The sequence below is a fragment of the Cyanistes caeruleus genome, chromosome 4 (assembly GCF_971803275.1).
Source record: "Cyanistes caeruleus chromosome 4, bCyaCae1.hap1.1, whole genome shotgun sequence".
In the NCBI taxonomy this organism is placed as follows: domain Eukaryota; kingdom Metazoa; phylum Chordata; class Aves; order Passeriformes; family Paridae; genus Cyanistes; species Cyanistes caeruleus.
In genome coordinates, this window is record NC_141704.1 from 76,513,786 (window position 1) to 76,534,053 (window position 20,268).

Sequence of the window (20,268 nt, forward strand, 5' to 3'; positions counted from 1 at the left end):
ATAAAAGCTCAGTAATTACCAATAGTTTGGTTAGGCCAGGATGGAAACTTAATGGTGACCAAAGTCAACAGTGTTGGGACCCTATAAACAACAGTCCTGAATGAGACCCTTTGAGCTCTCCTGGATGGCAGTGGCTGTGCCACCACCTCCCTCTGAGTGGGACCTGCCTTGGAGCTCCAAACCTTACAGCTACACATGGAACAGCTTCAGCCTTTTCCAAGATCTTGCCTGTCAGCATCCATTTTATCACAAAACACATAGTGAATAACATGAAAAACTTTCCAGTCAAAGTCCTTTCCAATCAGCAGTTTCAAATCAGATGCTGACATTAGATTAGATATGTGCAAGCATAGAAATAGATCTAGCAGTTCTCATATGAATTTTCCTGTTGGCCAATGAATTTAACCTGAGAGAGCTCAGCACTGCTGGGGCACCATACAGCAGGTTGCTAGACACCTTCATAGCTACACCTGTAATGGAGCATTTCAACTGGGGGCAGATAATTCACATTTTGCCTTCACAAAGGAACATTACACACTCGGTGCTACTTCCTAGTGTGTTTTAAGAGCATAAATCAACTTCAAAGAAGTAATAATTATATTTGTAATGTTGTATCTAATGCAAGAGGTGGGTTACAGACATCTAGAAAGCTTGAGTCATACAAGCAAATCCCATCATTCCCCATTCTGAAGAGATACTGTTTCAGGATATGAGAAGTTTTCCTGACATCTCCTGCACCTGTGAGTCTTGGAGGCAATGCACAAATTGTATATATGGAACAAAGCAGCCTTATAAAGTCCAAGCTGTCCCCACTTGCTTGCTGGAAGGTGCTGTCAAGCACTTTGCTGCTGCTGTCTGTCACCATGGAGCTTATTGCACTTGCTGCTGGAGAGACCTTTTTAACAAAGCAGTTAAAACAACTTTAGCCCTTTCCATTCACCATGTATTTAATTGACATCTTTCACTTTTGCCCCAAAATACTCACAAGACAAACCAAAAATCAGCTACCAGTTTGGCTGTATTGTGATCCTAACCCTTCCTGCAAATTTGTTGGTGAAGCTCTTTACACTTATCCCTCAGAAACTGTAAAAGATCTCAGTGTAGCTCAGAGCAACAGTTTTTAGTAGCTCTTTTCCTCTTTTCCAAAGATAATCTGATGGAGTAGGAAGAAGGGTGGCAAAGGCTGCTCCTCCTCCTGCCCCCCTCCCCATCTATGACTCCAGTGAACAACCAGCAAGTCCTGCCATTTCAGACTTAATCCTGTATCCAAGGCAGAGTTCCTGTAGTCACAGTTCATCTCTTGGCACAGCAGCCCTTTGGTCTCACAGCACCTGGACCTCCCGGGATCGCAGTGTGTAGGGGCTGCAGGAAACCATGAGGGATCTCAATTTTTGGCCAGCCAGGACCACCACTGCTTCCAGTAGAATCTGAAAGCCCTCACATCTTCCAGCAAAGCATGACTGCATCCATTGGAAGCTTAGATGCCCCTCTCGAGTCTCCTCTGCTGAACAGCCAAGGCACAAGTTCCAAACTCTGTAATTGGAAGTTAATATTTTTTTGTTAATTTTTTTTATAGCCTCCTTCAGTGCTGTCAGCAGTGAAGGTGTTAGCATTCAGGAACACATAATCACAGAATGATTATATGAAGGTGCTTTATCAAAGAGCTCTGGGTGTCGGGGTACACGTACCCAAATCTGACCCAGCCTGGTTTCCAGCTGAACATATTTTTATGCTCTATCATTATATAACTTACATATTAATTATTAAACTTACATTGTTCTATTGTATACATTGATTCTATCAAACCCCTAACATAGTTTCTCATGATTCTTTAAACAATAATTATATCTAATCACATCTAAAACTTATATAATTTATCATATACTGACTACACAGGTGCAGTTTCACATGATCTTAGCAAGCACAAGGCCTAACATTTCCCAGGGCCTACCTTTAACACTTCTTCCAGGGCTTGCCAAGCCTAACTTTCTTTCTAACTCCCCAAATTTTCTATGATTTTAAAATCTTTTACTATCAAAGGAATGGCAGTTTTTCCAAAGCTGTGGTACATTGGGAACAGTTTCTGCTTGAAAGCTTTCTGCTGTTTTCCTGGAGGAGAGTTCCTGCAACTGGTGGGTTGTGAGATGTTTTTAGCTCTGATCCCATGCAAAATTAAATCTGTTTTAAAAGGAAGAAGTTTCTGGCACAACTTAGAAATAGAACTTGAGGGTCAGTGCTCAAGTTAGTAGAGTTCTGACAACCCTGTCTTTAATGGGAGCCAATGGCTTGCAAACAGGTACTACCCAAGACATGCTCTTTCTTTAGGCTAACTTTCCCAAATTATAATACTTCTTACAGCTAGGTCTTCCAGCTCTCCCACTCTCCACTTCAGCACTCTTAGCCTAGTCTGGTAAATCAGCAATAGGGAAGTTTTTGGAGTGCTGTTAGTCTTTTTCTTTTTTCTTTTTTTTTTTTAACCTGACTAGGTAAGTCTGATAGTGGCATTAATAAAGATAGAGACAAAAGTTACAGTGCTTTTCCAGAAATTCCCCACACCCTCAGCTTTTTAGGATGCTGCTGTATTTTCTTACCAATAGAGCTGAATATAAGCTGTTATGACAATTTCATTTTCTTAATTTTTTTTTCCTTCCTCCTGCTCTAGGAGGCATCTAAAGGTGAGCCAATGTGCTTCCCTGCAGACCAAACAAGGGACAGAGACCAGAGACAAATCTAAACAAAATTTCTCCCAGTCTCTCTAGTTAAAAGTTTGCATCTGCTTGCCTTAAATAGCAGCAGAAGATATTTCTCTGTAAGCATTCAGTTTGGTATAGATTCACTCATTTGTTTAAGAAGTTTTCACCACAGAATTTGCAGAAGATGAGGTGGTTGATGCAAATTCTAACACAAACCATATTTGCAGCTATAACTATTTATCAGTAGACTTTTATATGCAGTTGCAACCTGGCTTAGACAAATGAAGGTGTGCTCTTCAGACACAGGATGTATCCTAGAATACCATGCATTCACAATTGTCTGTGTTAGCTGTATGGGATGGTGTCTGAGGTTATAGCTTCCAACCAGCCAGGGCCTGCTCTTTCCACTTGGTCCAAAGTGGCAACAACCAGCAGTGAAAGTTTTAAGATTGGCCAACAGACAGAACAATTTCATCGCTGCTCCCTCTAAGTCTCTTCTCAGTGCTTCTCAAAAAAGGAGGCTGCATACAACATTCAGGGGAGAAGGTGTGAAATAAGAAAGGCTTTAATTTCTGTCAGCTCACAGAGTAGCTCTAGGTGGCATTTGGACAGTGTCAGAGCAGTGGGGAACAGGGAAGGCAGCTCTCACTCTCCAGTGATGTTGCTGCCAAGAGTTATGAAACTCATTTTTTGAATGAAGCCATGAGGCAGGCATCTGTGACCACAGGTCTAGCATGACTTGCCTTCATCTGAAAAAACAGATTAATCAGTTTGCAAGGGCTTGCAAAGGCTGGCTACTCTATGAAGCAAACAGCAGCAGTTACCCAACATTTCTCAACAGTTTTACTTAGGGGAGTTCAGGCTTTTACACATTTAGACAAAGACAAGGCATCAAAATGTGTTTCATGAGCAAAATTTTGGCAAACTTGGATAGCTGATAGTGCTGCTCCACACCTACCAGAGTCAGCTAGCACAGTGTATTAGTACTCAGCACCACTAAAGTGGTAAATAATAGTAATAATTGTAATAATAGTAATAATAATTATAAAAAATAAATATTTTTATTATATATTAATAACACCCTAATGAAAACTAAGACCAGAGGCTCAGTTCTATATATCTTACAGTTACAGATTTTTTTCTCTTTTTTCCCATTCACACCCACTCCCATGAATTTGTGAAGGCTTTCATGTGAAGGTCACATCATCTTCCAGAGAGGCACAATGCAGGACACACACCTGATTCCTTCACTGCATACAAGTAGATTATAAGATTTATTTGGATGCGGTGAGTTGTCAAACACCCAAAAAGTTTGTCTAGACCAACTGTAGTAAGAGTGGAACTGTAGCAACCTGAGGGGCTGCAGTTTGAGGCTTCAAGCTTTAATCTAAAGAAGAAATTTACCAAAAAACATATATTAAAAACAAAACAAAACAAAACAAAAACAAAACCCAAAAAACTTTCTCCTCTTCCCCCTGAAAGCTCTGACTCAAAACAAACAACATTAAAGCATAAAAAGGGGATGCAAATTGCAGCAGAGCAGGAAAAAAATACCAGTTTTAAGAATCATCAGCTTAAGGCGTTTAATCACAGCAAAATTTTTTATTTCAAGGCTGAAATTTTTTTTTAAGATTCATAGCCATCAAACAAATTCAGAATTTATCACTCATACAAAACTCTGCATGACCACCTTACAGTCTTGCCAAGATGAAGAATGTGGCAAACTATTCCATGGGCTGTAGTCATGCAAACTAGTACTTAGGAGATTGATTTTCCAGCAGCTGAGAGTATGTCAATAGAGTTTCACTTCACAGAAAGTAAATCACCTTTCAGAGTGAAAGTTTTAGCCATTATTTTTTACGTGGATATTTTCCCAAGCCCTCATGTTTTAATTGAGTACCAGACCATCTTATGCTCTGGCTGAATTCACCAGCCATAAGAGGGATAACATTGCCTTTAAGATTTTGAGATTGTTGGGTTTGCTTCACGTTCAGAAGAGTCACCAAGAAAGAAAATCAACGTGGCAATAAGCTCTGTCAGCATGATCTGTCCTAGCAGATGTGTCCTAAATTAGGACCAGATCTCATCCTTATTTATATTTGTGTAAATCCACATAAACTCCACAGAAGTCAAGGGAGCTTGTCTGGATTTAAAGGATGTGAACAAACTCAGCGTAATTACAATGTTCCTGAGGAAAGTGCAAGAGAAGAGATCAATGTAAATTCCTGTATCTTCAGTTAAGCAACAAGGACAATTTTCTTTCTCTGTGTTGCCTTGTAGGCAATTCTGTGGGAATTTATAGAAGCCTCTAGACTCAGTTTGGATTTATTGCTCCATGAGAAAAAAACTTGCCTGTAGCCTTGGTTTTCCAGGACTGTGTGAAGATCATAAGTATTTGAGAAGGATAAGATCTGAAGTTACAAAAGACTGTGAAATGTGTGGAACTTTCCAGGGCCTAAAATCCAGCCCTTCTTTACATTCTTATCTGGAGACATAATGAACAGAGCTACCCTGCTGTAGTCCATCTCTCCAGTACATTGCACAGGCTAAAATGTACAGTCCTTGCAAGCCCAGTTTCATGTTGGTTTTACATATTAAACACCTTAAAGTGTTTAATAGAGAGATTAAAAAACATGGTGATGACATCTGCCAGTCAAGAGATAATCTATCTGAAGGGTGAGCACAGAATCCATCCTAAAGAATTTGGAAGATCCTCACGAGTTTTTGGCATAGCCATGTTCTAATTCACTTAACTGAAAGTTCTTCTAATAGAATTCCTCTGAACCTTTGCAACAGTTAATCAGCTACAAGTTATTTTAATTACCTTCAAACAGTGTGCCTCATTTTCCAAAATACAGCAGTTACTGAAGTTTTTGTTAGGGACAGTTCGAAACTTTATCTTTCAAACCTCAGTCTCTGAAGAGGCAGTGGAGAAACATTCCTTGTATTTTGCTCAGTCACTTACAAGATATTATTAGCTTGTAAGGTTCTGCAGATATCCTGGTGAGTGCAGGCCTTGAGGAATGCACTGAAAGAGGAGTAATGCCTTTGTGAATTAATTTTCTAAAAATTATATCCATGAATATGGAAGTGAAAGCAGAGATATTTTTTAAAAGTGCATAAAAGAGACAATCAATGTTTGGGAGAGTGGTGGAAAGCAGAGACAGCTAAAAGTGGTTAAGGACAGAGTTGCAGCATTATAATATTGTGAAAGTGGCCAAGGTGTTATGTCAAACAGTGGAAAAGTTTTCTCTTCTGTCCAGTCAGCATTCTTCAGGCATGGTTCCCTGATGGGAACTACAGCCACCTCTGCTGCTGAGTCTCCTGTACCAGCTGTCCTGAAACGGATAATGGCAAGGGAAGCAGCTCTCATGCTGATGCTGCTGTGAGAACATTCGACCATTTGAGGGCAGCACTGAAATCAACAGGTTTATTCAAAGAGGTTATCAGTCAGCTACTATAGACTTCAGAAGGGCTTGTCCTGGTGGCTGCTATTAGTGTCACAAAGCAGTGCCTGGAAATCTGAGCAATGCAGCTTTTCATTTAATGGTGAATAACTCTTAGTCACTATTGCACAGTATTTATACCACAAGGCTGCAGGAATTATTTTCAGGGTATTTTTTCCTCCTTTCCTAATGAAGTCCCTTTGTGTGTACTCATTATGACACTGCAGAAGAGCTTTGCAAACCACTCTGTTCCAAAGGGACTGGTGTGATGGAAATAACCTCCATCCTCCATTCCCTCCACACAGGAACACTTGTGTGCTGAGTGTGGAGGCTGTATGGGTTGGAGCATCATGACTCACCTTACATTAGAGATCTGTTTCCATACAGAAATAGAAAGGCTCAGAAAAATGAGAACTTTGAACTTACTTTATCATCTGGTTACAATTAATCTTGTGCAAACCTGAAAGGACAGGCAGTGGAAACACCAGGTTGGGGAAAAATAACTTCCTGCTTAAGAAATCAGGGCCACATCATTGTTCAATATAAGCTGGCCTGGCTCCATTGAGGTACATTTCTTACAGACACAAGAACTGCTGCTTCTGGCATTCCCCTCAGAAATCACATATAAGATCTTGTCACTCCAGTAAACTCCAAACAACTGCAGAACATTTGAAGCTGATAGAAGCCAGAGGTTAAATGAAAACCTCTTTGTTACACAGCAGTTATTGTTTTCTTTGCTGAGGAAATGCCTTACTGTCTAGAGTTACCTGCTTTAACTATAATCTCATACTGTTAATAACCACTGAGTATATCTTTTTATGAAAGCCCTGGGCTTACATGATAGTCTAAATATCTCTAATAAAAGCAAAGACCATATGCTGCTGCCTATCCTTGTGAGGGATAATTTGTGCCAGGCAAGTCAGAGACTGGACTCACATTTTTTCACTTAGAAAACGGTAGTATTTTCCTACTTCAGTGAATCCAGTGCTAGTTGAAGGGTTTGTTCTAAATATCAGCTACTATTAGGAGTCATTCTGCTGCAGAGGAGGAAGAAGAGAAAATAACTTTGGTAATTCAGAGAGGTTGGATAATTGTGTGTTTTAGCTATGACCAAAGTAACATTTTTTGATGAAGAACTAAGGAAAGATGACAGGGGATGGAGTTAATTTTCTTGGCCTGTTAATCTTGTTCTAGTTACATTCCCTAGCCTGCAGTTTCTGTTAACTGGGTTTGTGCAGAGGCAATGTGACTGTGCTGGCCTGGTGTGGGTCAGTGCCATGACCCTTTCCCTGGCTGATGTGAGGAATCAGGCCTCCCTAAGTGGTAGGTGTAATCCCTCACTTGACCTCCTTGCTCTTTCTATATTTGTGTAATAGAGCCCTTTAAATTTATTTTTACAAGGTAGATAAAATACAGCTTTTTTGGGTTTGCAAGCAAGAGGAAGTATTAATGACACAACACTACTAGTATTTGAGGACTGGGATTGATATCTGTAACAGCTGGAGAGTAGGATCTTCCCTCACAATGATTTTTTGGGCTTGGAATACATTTCTGAATCTTCTACAGTCTCGAAATATCACTTCATGAAGGCAGTTTGATGTCTTTGGGACTCAGATGAACTTCAGTGCAATAGCTGCAGTTTTATATGAACGTGAAATAAAACACAATGAGGCTCCTATACTGAGCAGTGTGACAAATTCTACTGCAGTAAGATTGGAGTAAAAGATTTTTTAAAAATTATTGATTAGGTCCCTGATGTTGTAATTACAAGTGGATAAAGCTTTAGGTAAGGACTTCCTTTACTCACTGAATTGTAACCCACTAGCTAATTCATCATTTCTAGAAGAACAGTATATTCTGGCTTTGAGTTTAGTATTTATGGTGTAGACAATATAATTTATGCTGGTGTGATGGATGCTGTTTGAAGTCAACAACCATCTGCAAACCCTACACCAGAACCATCCCTGAAAAAAACCACATGAATCAGATATTGTTGAGTCTTGTTCCTTATTCTTCAGCCAATATCACAGAAGAGCCCTATTCATTTGCCTTACAAGACATTTGAAAGGACTCATGGAAAAATTCTGATATGCACATCCCTGGTATCCTTATCTGTGGTGCAGGCTGTACAGAAGGATGGAGTCATCCCTATGTGTGGATACTGAATGCCCACCTGCTGCTTATCAACATTCATGTTCTAAGCAACATCCTTATTTCTGGTTACTTAAGATCATTTTGTGTGTGTTTGATAATGTAATCCTCTTTATAATTTGCATATAGGTTCCTACCAATAACATTTAAATGGCTCTGTTTCCTCTCTGCTGCTCTTCAGGATTCAAAGGACTATGTGTAGTGACTTCTTGTTCAACTCTGAATTGAACATAAGACATGGGAACATGTCAGCAGGATTGCTGCCAGCCCTGCATTGAGTTACCTCTGTATGTCAGTGAGCAGCATCAAGAGATTAATTCTTTAGAGATTGTTTTTCTCATGGTCTGATAATATGACAGATATCAAGTTCTCATGAACAAGTGCAGTTGGTACATGCCTAGAACAAGAGATTTGGGAAAGAAAAGGCATTACAGGGTATTAAATTACTGTGATTTACCACTGCTCTGGAAAAGGGAGAGAAAGGCTTGGCTCAGCTGTGTTTGTATGGTTTGGAATTCAATATGGTTGGGGGCTAAGTGTCCTTCTTTTTGTTCCATTTCACCTATGGAATTTTTACCCAATTTTTACCAGCAGGGAAACCTGCTGACTGCTGGTGCTTACAGGATGCTTGAGAAACACAGAGTTTGGCTGGGCCTGGGGAGGGAGGGGTGGGCAGGAAAAAGGAAGGGTGGGGGCAGCTGAGGGCTCGCTGGTTTTCTTCAGCTTCAGAGCAGAGCTCTCACTGCTTTCACTCGGAGATGTTGCGGCTTGGAGAAGGGAATTTGCCATCGCCCAGGTGGAGCTGCTGCTTCTTCTCCTTCCTTTCCTTCCCTCTTCCTTGATGGCCTCACACCCCCTGTCCTGCCGGGACGTGTGCCAGTGCCAGGCACCGCCGCGGAGCTGCTGATCCACCTCAGCCACCAGCCCAGGATCTCAGCTCATCCCTGCTGTTCCAGCTGAGTGTTCCTCAGAGCCCTGCAGGAGCACCGGGACTGGCTGCCCGAGGGGTTTGTGAAGCAAAGCCTCTCCTCCATCCCTTCCCGTCTCAGCCGAGAAAGCTGCCACGGGGTCCCTGGTTCTGTTTTGTTGTTAAAGCTGTAGTTATTGTTGTTTGTGTGCCTTGTTATACACACTAGTAAAGAACTGTTATTCCTATCCCCAGATCTCTGCCTGAGAGCCCCTTGATTGCAAAATTATAGTAATTCAGAGGGAGAGGATCTACATTTTCATTCTAAGTGAGGCTCCTGCCCTCCCTAGCAGACACCTGTCTTCCAAACCAAGACAAACATAACATTTATACTGCTTCAGTTTACAATAGACTCAGATGCCTCAGTGTTTTCCTATGGCTTCTTTGAGCTCATGTGTTTAGGAAAACATTTTAACAGAACAAAAGCATGATATTTTACTAAAAGCCTGTCTGCTCAACCCAGCTTTCAACCCAGGCAACAATTTGAAGGGCAGTGTCCTTGAAACTCTCCTGGAACAATGAGAATAAAGAAAAACAATGGCATTGTGTATAAGGAAAAGAATGTTAAACAATATCTATTAACCAATAGTAGCTGGTTAAGCCACGAGAACCCTGTAGGACCCTATAAAAGTGTGCTAAAGAGAGAAATAAACAATGTTCACTATACCTCTGAGGACTCAGTGAACAGTCTGAGCAGTTTTCCATTACATGTGCATGGTGGATATCTTGGCAGTAAACAGTTTTTCTCAATGATTCAAGGCAGAAGAAAAGTCAATCTGATGCTGTAGAAGGCATTTACAAAAATACATTCCAGTTGTTTAGGTTTTTTTTTTACATTTAGAAAGTGAAACAACCACTTCAGAAACAATATAAGAAATGAAAGACAGTATTTCTCCTAACTCATACACTCCTAGTGTTCTAAACTTTCAACTAATATTAGTGGCAAATATAAATTAATAAGTATTAATAATGATAAACAGGACTCAGTGTAAACAGCTGCTGGAAGAGGGATGCAATAGAGAAAATAGTATTAGAATTTCAGCTAAGTTGGTGTAAGTTTCTTTGCAGTCAAACAGGTTTAAACCTTGAGCCCTATAAAGATAGATATAACTGAAAAGCTAAACCCAAATGTATTTGTCATAAAAAGATTCTGTTAGAATAGTAAGCACTGCTGTGGCCTCTGTCTAAATGGGGATTCTGATGCGATGACTTGAGTGTTGCAATAGTAAGGAAAGCCCATGTCTCAGCTCTCATGGTTCCTAGTTTAGCATCTGATGGACTGAGCAGATTCCATCACAAGCTTATCTCAAGGAACTTCATTTTAAGATATTTTTACTTAGTCTGGTAGGCAGAAACTTGTCTTTTGTTATATAAAGCTATTTAAACCTTTGCTTTCTCCTTTCAATGCACTTGTAGTGGGACTCAGTGAGAAGCATTTTGTTGAAATCTGTTTTCTAAACAGCTTCAGTTCCATCTTTATTCTCATCTCCAGCCCACTCACCACTGCAGTGCACTTGTCTCAGCTCTTAGTTGTTAATTTCTGCCTTTAGAAAAAGTTTTGTGTTTAGGCCCTTGGATGAGGATCCAAAAGATCATGCATAGTTAGTGGCATCCTCTGAAAACAACCTGTTTATCTGTCCTTTCAGCTTCCCACTTTTCAAAGAGGAATACAAATTGATGTGCTCTCCACTTTTAGTGTTCTCTGGTCAAACTGTACATGTTTTGGGAAAGTTTATTAACTACATTCAAGTATTGGTTGTTTTAGCCTTTAAAAAAAGAATTGTGAAATACAATTCACTGGTCAATTTTGGGCTGACATAGAATACAACCCTTAAATTCACTTACAGTTTCCAAGCATTCAGGCACAGAACCTTTTTAAAGAAAGGCCTCACTATACATATATATATAGTGTGCCAAATGTATGAAATGTTGAAATAATTTAAATGCATTTGGCTTCCAAGAGTGGAACACAGACTAAACAGATATTCCTGCTCAGGAGCTGAGATCCAGCTGTGCTTTTTTATATACACACAGGTGCATGTGTGTATTATATACACATTTGGTGCATGATGGGGCTTAATTCTGGAGTGGTTTGGTTTCATTATCACTGCATACCAAGAGATGAGGCTCTGAAAGTCATGGTTTAGGCTGTATATCTCTGGATATCCTCCCAGACCAGCTGCTGAGGAGCAGACCAGAGAAGCAGACAGCAAGGAGTTCCAAATGTCAGGGCTCGAGGAGCTGTGGTTGGCAGTGGGAGGTCCTGCTGGAGGTCAGACACTGATGGTGTACCCCTGGGGTCAGTGTAGGAGCAGTACCAATGACTGCTTTAATGACATCAGTGATGGACCAGAGAGCACTCCCAGCAACTTTACAGGAGAAAACAAACCTGAAAGGGGTGGCTGATACACCAGATAGTTGGGCTGCCACCCACAGGCACCTGGGCATGGTGGAGGATGGACCAAGAGGAATCTCGTAAATTGAACAAAGAGGAGTCAAAGTTCTGCACTTGGAAGGAATAACGTTGTATGCCAGTATGCAGTGGGACAAGCTGACTGGAAGGCAGCTGTGCAGGAGAGGAGCTGGACTGCTGTGGACAAAAGGTTACCCAGGAGCCAACAATGGGCTCTGCAGCAAAGGCAGCCACCAGCATTTAGAGCTGCATGAAGGTCATGGCCAGCAGGTCGAGGATGTTGATCCTTCCCCTCTGCTCAGCCCTGGGAGGTCACAACTGGACTGCTGTGTCCAGGTCTGGGTTCCCCACTATGAGAGAGACATGGACATACTGCCATGAGTTCAGGGAAGGGCAACTAAAATCATTAAAAGTATGAAACATCTGGCATTAGATAAGAGTCTGAGAGGGATGTAGTTATTTAGCCTTGAAAGGAGAAAGCTCCAGGAGAACCTGGCCAATGCATGTGAATACCTAATGGGATGAAGCCTATGACAAGAAGATAGCCAAAGGAAGAAGCACATGGAAAGATGGGACCAAATGGACTTACTGGGTTCTGTACAAAGAAATGCCCATCAGCATTATAAACAGTCATCTCACTAAGAAGTCTTTCACTGAAACCCATTTAAATGATTTTGAAATGTTTTTTTCAGGAAGGCTGCAATGCAGCGTGATGTGGATTTAGTTGTACATATGCTGCAGACAGGACAGTCCAACAAGTCATATTAGAAAATTCCCATGTGAAGCTCTGTGCCCCAGAACTGCTCTAATCTAGACCAGAGACCAAGCAGAATACCACGAGGTCAGGAGTAGAGCATGGACAGTTTTAGGAACACATCTTTGCTGACCATCATCCCTCACACATGAAGACAATAATGAAGTCACATCTTCTGTTTTGGTTTTGTTGCTAACCCAGAAACAGCTGACTTCAGCACCTCAGTTGCTCTGGTGGTTTTGGGATTAATAGCAAACAATCGTACACAATGCCTGCTAAAGCTTATCCCTAGTACACTACTCCTGAAAATGAGAGTGAAAAGGTACTAAACAGACTGTCAGTTGTAGAAAAGCTTTTCACCCTCTTCCAGCCTGGCTGTAGTTCTTGTTCTACCGAACAAGACAGAATGTTTCATTGATGTCTTCTGCATTTTATATTTTTAAGATCATTCCCCCTATGTTTGTTGTTAAACATTCAGGAGAAAGCTGTAGCTAGCTCCAAGAATCCTGTTTGGTAGAGTTATTAAATTTCAGCAGAGGTCATTCTAGAAGTCCAGCATGCCAGGTCATCATAAACATTAAAGAAAGATGTGCTCTTTCATCCTTAAGTACTTTTAAAACTGGAAATGAAATATACCAATTTTTTCTTTCACAGCAACTGGTATGATAAATGTATTACTTGATGACTGCTAATGGTAATCACAGGTAAGCAGTAAATTGCTGTGATACAGCTTCCAGCTGAACCACATGACTTCATGTGCATCATCTCCCAGGCCTTTGCAATTTGGTAAGCAGAGTATGAGTTAACAAAATTAGTTAACTTAAACCACATAACCTGGCCTGTTTCATTACACATCTGCAGCAGTGTAAGAGCATATCACACTGCCAGTTATTGTGTGTTGTTTGATGAATAGTAGAGCATTAAAATGGAGAAATTTGATAATTTAAAACTATTTATACATAGAGATTACATATCAGTCCTACTGGTAGCCTGAAGTGAAAACTTTAAGCTAGCCTAATTCATTTTCTAGTTCTTCTAGATTAAAAAAGATTATATTTAGCTTAGCACTCATCCAACCTGTCAACTTTCTATGATAGCTCTGCTGTTGCAGTGCCCTATCTAGTAGAAGCAAAGCCCAGGGCAGCTACAAAAAAAACCTCAATATATAAACTTGTACTTGGATCTCAACCAAGCAAAGCTTAATTTCTGTTCTGATGCTTAGCTCACATGATTTTTATTTATCTTTTTATTTGTTTACCTACCAGAGCGCTGCAGTTCAGCTCCTGTTATTGACACACTTTTTGCTCTACTTTCCATCAATCTCAGTTCTTTCATTAAGAATTGCATATCCCAAAGATGATTGATTATTATTGGTTTTATTCTATCAAACTTTCTGTGAGTGCATAGCTCATATAAGCCTGAACTCTCATCTGCAGAGTCAGCTTGAAGTGCAATGGATGCCCAGGACACAAGAGAGATACTTGGTGAGAGCCACACAGCAGCTCAGGTATTTGCAGTGTTACACAGTCATGGTCCTGCTTGGACAAAGTAATTTTGTCAAAAAGATGACTGGTGATACCGACACTGACATGCCAGAATTTGGAGAATCTTTGTAACACAGGTCTAACACTGTCAGGCATGGCTTTCTGTATTAAACACTGAACTACTTCATGAATCAGGGCAGCAAAATTACTACAATTTACTAAATTTACTAAATTTACAAATTACTACAATTTAATAAAATTACTACAATTTAAAGTAAATAATCTATCTTGTTTTCTAACAAGTCATTGCCACAATCCAACCTATCCAATTAGCATAGAACAATACACATCTATCATCCAGGAAGATAACATCATAAGTCCAATATGATAAATGGGAATACCACTTACAAAGCCAAAATGAGCTGAAGCCGATGAAGCTGCATAGATTTATACCAAGTGTAACGTCTGTAGTCTCCTCCAGTCAGTAATCCCTCTTAACTGACTGTAGTCTTAAGTGTTCTGCAAGACATGAGAGGGAAAGATGAAGGGAAGGGAAGGGAAGGGAAGGGAAGGGAAGGGAAGGGAAGGGAAGGGAAGGGAAGGGAAGGGAAGGGAAGGGAAGGGAAGGGAAGGGAAGGGAAGGGAAGGGAAGGGAAGGGAAGGGAAGGGAAGGGAAGGGAAGGGAAGGGAAGGGAAGGGAAGGGAAGGGAAGGGAAGGGAAGGGAAGGGAAGGGAAGGGAAGGGAAGGGAAGGGAAGGGAAGGGAAGGGAAGGGAAGGGAAGGGAAGGGAAGGGAAGGGAAGGGAAGGGAAGGGAAGGGAAGGGAAGGGAAGGGAGAGCTGTACCTGCTTTAAAGAGAAAGGCCTGATGAAAGACACGACACAACATGTGTGAGGGAGCAGATTTCTCAGCATGTGTAATAGACTTCCATGAAAACTGATGACTGCTGGAAAATTAATTACTTCCATTCACGAACACAGCACATTTAGCACCAGCTATATAATAAAAATCAAGTAAAATCTTCCTGAAATAAAGTTTTACTTCTCCAGCCCAGGCCTTTCCTTAGGGAAGGGAAGAAAACATGAAGATGAGAACCAAAACACAAAGGTGAGAACCAAAGCAAAAAAACTCGATTATATCAACAACAAAAACAAGACAAAGCTCTCCATGACCAATGTGAAAAGAAAGATGGCACATACCACAGATCAAACAGGATTTTCTCCACCTATTTGTCAATGAGTTCCCTTACAAGTTTCCAAGCACAGGGCCTTGTTCCTGGAAAACTAAATGGAAAGCAGAGGAGCAGCAAAGCCCTCCTAAGTAACCTGTGACTAGCCCTCCCTCCCTCCCTCCTTCCCTCCCTCCTTCTCCTTCCCTTTCCTTTTTCTTCCCTTTTTCTTTCCCTCTTTTACTATTAAATAAAATATACTACATTTTTGCCACCAACATCTAACCTTGTTTGGTTTTAATCTTGTTTTTGGGTATATTTTGAATTTTCAAAGTTTTTTCCTGTTTATACAGAGAAAAAAGAGAAGCTTTCTTTGCTCTTCTGGGTTCAAACCAGATCCTAACTGCAGGATAAAGAACTGCTGGCTGCAAATGATATTCTATGAATTTGTATGGATGGGGAATTTAAACTATGGTGCTATTGCTTGAGGAAGGATACAACATAATTTCAATAGAATAAACTGCTAGTGATGTGCATGTGCTTTATGTGTACTATTTATCATTTCATTGATGCAGACCCCACCCCACACTTGATTTTACCACAAACTAAGCTACAGTGAACTTTGAACATTTCTTTAAGCAAAAGCTAAGGAATAGAGATGTGTGTGTTGCTGTCCATCCTATAGCAAAGCTTTCTTTGTACCACAGAATACACATACAGATATTAGGATGGAATTTTGGAAGTGGAATCCAAATTTTGGCTGTGTGTCGGGGTGTGACACTGCTGGTTCAGTTCTTCTCCCCAGGATGGAGATTGACGAGAGAGGAACTTGTTTTCTTGTTTGGGCTTAGGATGGTTTTTTTTACTTATCTATATTACATAATTACAGGAGTAAGTATGAGGAGCTATGTACAGTAGGGTAACAAGGTGCAAAATGGCTGAAGAAGTATCTCTTCAAGGTCTTTTAAGTGTCAGCCCATCCAATAATGAAATGACAAGTAACTTATTTTCATTACTAACCCAATAATTAGACACCTGTGTTCTGCAATGCAGATTCTTTCATCCAGTCACCTAATATTACCCAAAAACCCTAGAAGAAGAAGGAGAAGAGGAAGGAGAAAAGGACAAAACCCCACATCCTCCACGCTGTCTCTTTTTCACTAATACAGCTTAAACCCTAAACCCCTTTCACTAATACAGCTTAAACCCCTTTCTCACAGTGACAATATAATTCTGTCTAACTTCTCACATTATCAGTTTCTCTACTTAGTTCTAGAAGGTTTTTCCATAGTTTTAAGTTGAACTCAGTGTTCTCTTGAGTGTCAGAGCCTGTCAGCACAGATAAGGGAATATTTCCTGTGCCTCTGACTCCAACAGCCACTTGCTTTTGGAAGAAAATGAGAGCTTTTTACCATATAAAAGAAAACACACAGCCCCAGTGTTTCAGGTACAGATGATGGATGACCCAAAACAGGTAAAGTCCAGAAATAGCTGTCTTGTCTCTTAGAGCAGTCTTTGGATGGATTGATTGCAACAGCTTTCTCACCTGCAAGTTTTTGTGAGTTATGTTTTTGTCAGATGCTTTCAAGTTTGGATCTGGACTCTGTAAGTGTGATGGAATGTATTAGCACATATAACTGAGAAGGAGTTTGAATGTGGTGCAAATAGGAGTTTGTGCAGAGAATGGGAAGGTCAGCAAAACCTTTTTGTCCTGACCCAAGTGTTTTGAGGACACTGACTAGACGTCTCCACCTTTGGAGCTACACTGAGGGGTTTTAGGTGTGCACACAGCACTGTCTAGTGGAGCTGTTGAATGGCAACAGTGGGAGCATCCACTTGATGGTGGTGTGTGCTTGACAGAGATGTAAGTGCACCATGGTTATCTCCAGACCATCAAATGTGAAGATCCTAAGGCCATTTCTCTCAATGAAAATATGCCAGAATAGAAAGATTTCAGTTGCTTTCCCTTCCATTTGAAAACATGTATTCACAGTTACTTTTCCTTGCAGCCTGTCTACTGCACACACAAGTGTGGTGCGCTGCACTTCCAGGCTCAGCTATATGTACATAATTTCAGTCTCTGCAGAGTCTGAAATGTCCAGCTACTTCTTGCTGAGGAAAATGCATCAATATTGTATCAGTCCACCACATTGCTTCTGTCAAAACATGCTGATGCTATGCATTTTCCTTCTCAGCTACTCACACCATCATATTCTGTCATTCTTGCAGTCAATCTAAACTAAAAGGTTTCTATCTGCATCTCACATAGACAAATATGTCAGTGTATTGGGTTTGCATGGCCAGTCTTTGGTAGTGGGGGATTACAGGGGTGGCTCCTGTGAGAAGCTGCTGGAGGCTCCCTCCGTGTCTGGCAGAGCCAGTCCCTGGCAGCTCCAAAGACAGACATGTCACTGGTCAAGGCTGGGACAGTTAGAAATGGTGGTAAATGTCTCTGTGATAACTTATTTAGGAAGAAAGAAAAACTAAAAGTTATTGCACAGGTGCCCTGCTCCAGAGAGCCAGCTCAGTTTGACTGACTTCCCTGCTCCAGGAGAGAAGACTAGGGAAGCAGAGGTTTTCCTTTTCCTGGCCACTCTCAGTGAAGGCAGGAGCTCTGCTTTGAAGGTGGTTGGTTTGGGTTTGTGAGAAACAACACTCGATTTTAAAATTTCAAAGGTTTATTAAACTTTAACAAAATACAACAGAAGGACTGAATAAGGAAAGAGACATGGCACAGGAAGCATATGACCATCTGCAATGTACTCATCTACAAAATGGGTGCTCCCCCTTTCATTCCCAAAACCCTTGGGAATTGCACTGGGCAGCCCTGGCCCCTCCCAAGGTCTGCCAATCAACTCTTCTTCACCGTCCATTGGTGGAGACCATTTTCCTGAAACTTGATTGGGGGTCAGGTGTTGCCATGCCACACCTCCTAGTAACAACCCTGCCCTCCTCCCAAATTCCCTGACTACCAAGGCTGTCCAGTGGCAACAATACAAAAGGGGAAGTGTTGGTGATGAAGAGAGATGGGGACAACCGACTTTGTGATCAGAATCTGATTTGACTGTGGGTTACATCTGCTTATATACCATTCTAGAAAAGCTAGTAATTTTTACTACAATGATTGTGTTCAACATCATACAAACATATATTTTTGCTACATCTCTTCTACTTGATTCAATCTTCTTGCAATCTCCAAAGCTCTGTTCCTGCCAAGGCATACAGGCTATCAGATCTCTTATGCTAATCAAGTCCAAGGTACTTTCTGATTTTACGATAGGGAGGGGAGAACAAATCACAATAACATCAATAAAACTTCTCTTAACATATATTGTAACATACACTCTCTTAACATACATCACAATAATATCAATAAAACTTCTCTTAACATGCACGAAATACTCATCCATTAATAGCGAGAGCCAAACATTGCATTACCTATCTATAACAGGTTTGCAACAGTAGCCACACAAAATCACCTCATTTTGTAATTAGAAACTGTTTCAAAGTGAACTTTGCAAACTCTGCAGACAGCCAGGAAAAAAGCCAGCGAGTTCCTGGGGCCAGGCGGTGCTGTGCCGGTGCCCACAGGCCAGTCCTTCCCCCCTTCAGCAGCAGCGCAGAGCCCACACAGACCAGAGAGTTTCCATCTGCCTCTAGAGCTGCTCTGTGGCTCCTGCCTTCCTGGTAGGGGTTGACACAGTCTTGTCACTTTGTTCCCACGAGGTTCCTGAGATTTAGCAATTTTATGTCTACCAGTTCTTTATTGTTATTTTTTACTGGATGCTATCTCATTTGTCTGTAAGCTGTTATTTTGTTACATATCTCTACTAGTATTTCATGCCTTATTGGTGGATAAGGGGTTGGTGGAAATCAAGGGGAGGTTACTGATTTCAGAGTGCCCACCTCTTTAAAATGGCTCAAACCAAGACAGTTTCTTATGCTCCGAGTAGAATGCTAAGGCAGGAGCTGGGCTTTTGTTCTAGGACCTTTTGTATGGGATCAGCTCCTGGAGATATGTTTGAAACTGGGATCTCTGAGAGCAAAACCCATAATGTTTCATGTAGCTTTAAAAGGAAGGTGCATAGCCCCAGGGTGTATTGTGCAGTTGAAAGGCTGTGAGGAGAAGGGCTAATCCAGCAACTGCTTTTTTCTTCATTTTGTTTTGGTTTTGGTTTGGGTTTTTTTGTTTGTTTGGGGTTCTTTTTAGTTGGTTGGTTGGTTTTTTGTTTTGGCTTTTGGTTTGTTTTTTTTTTTTTTTGCAAAAATATATCAAGCTCTTTGTACATTGTGAGGCTGACCATACAGGATGGTGCTTAAGTCTGAGAAAGAGTGTGCAGAGAACCATAGCATGCCTGAAGTTTACATGCTGAAAAAGCAAGAGGACTGTCATATGATTGTGGTACAAATACAAGTTTCCAAGTACAGGGAGGACAGTAAGAGGAAGATTTTTGTCCTGGGGCACATACCCCCAGCTATTCAGATATGAGACATGGCCGAGGGGAGACAAGGCCAGCAAGACTCCTCCGTCCTGACCACTTTCTGCTGGGACCAATCCTTGGATGTATTGACTTTTGGAGGTGGAATGCAAATTTAGGCCACTGGCTCCTGGACCAGAATGAAAGTTGCAAGAAATGACCCTCACTTTTAAAATTTCAAAGGTTAATTAAACCCTAACAAAATACAACAGAAAACTGAATAAGGAGAAGAGCAACGCTGGGAGGATAAGCCTAAGCTGCTATGTGCTCATCTACACAATGGATGTTCCACTTTTTATACTCTTGGCCCTTCCCAAAGTCTTGTCAGTCAACTTTTTCTGCTGTCCATTGGTGGAGATAATTTCCTTATAACTTGACTGAAGGTCAGGCCTTACCAAGCCACACCTCCTGGTAACCAGCCTGCCCGCTCCCAAATACCCCTTCCACTGACAACAATCCAAGGGGGAAGGGAAAGAGAGCTATGGAGAGAACATAATAACATAACTATACATCTATAAAACTTTTCTTAATATACACATAATATTCATCCCTTAATTGTGAGAGCCAACCATCACATTGCTCATTGTCGTGGTTTTAAACCAATAACTAAGAAAATTACTTACTTCTTGCTGTGAGATATGGATTAGAACAAGAGCAAAACAGGCATACAACTTAAAAGGGGAAAAAAAGAGAAAGTTTATTGACAAACTACAAC

At 40.9% G+C, this 20,268-nt stretch overlaps 1 protein-coding gene across 1 annotated transcript in view; it reads right to left on the reverse strand.

Moving 5' to 3' along the window:
* Window positions 1-595: 595 nt before the first annotated feature.
* The window catches only part of UPK3A (uroplakin 3A), a 56,881-nt gene continuing 37,208 nt past the window's right edge, over window positions 596-20,268 (reverse strand). Inside the window, 5 exon segments of the mRNA XM_086886294.1 lie at window positions 596-763; window positions 765-817; window positions 820-882; window positions 3,932-4,039; window positions 4,042-4,073. Of these exon segments, the coding sequence (XP_086742420.1) occupies window positions 596-763; window positions 765-817; window positions 820-882; window positions 3,932-4,039; window positions 4,042-4,073 (424 nt within the window).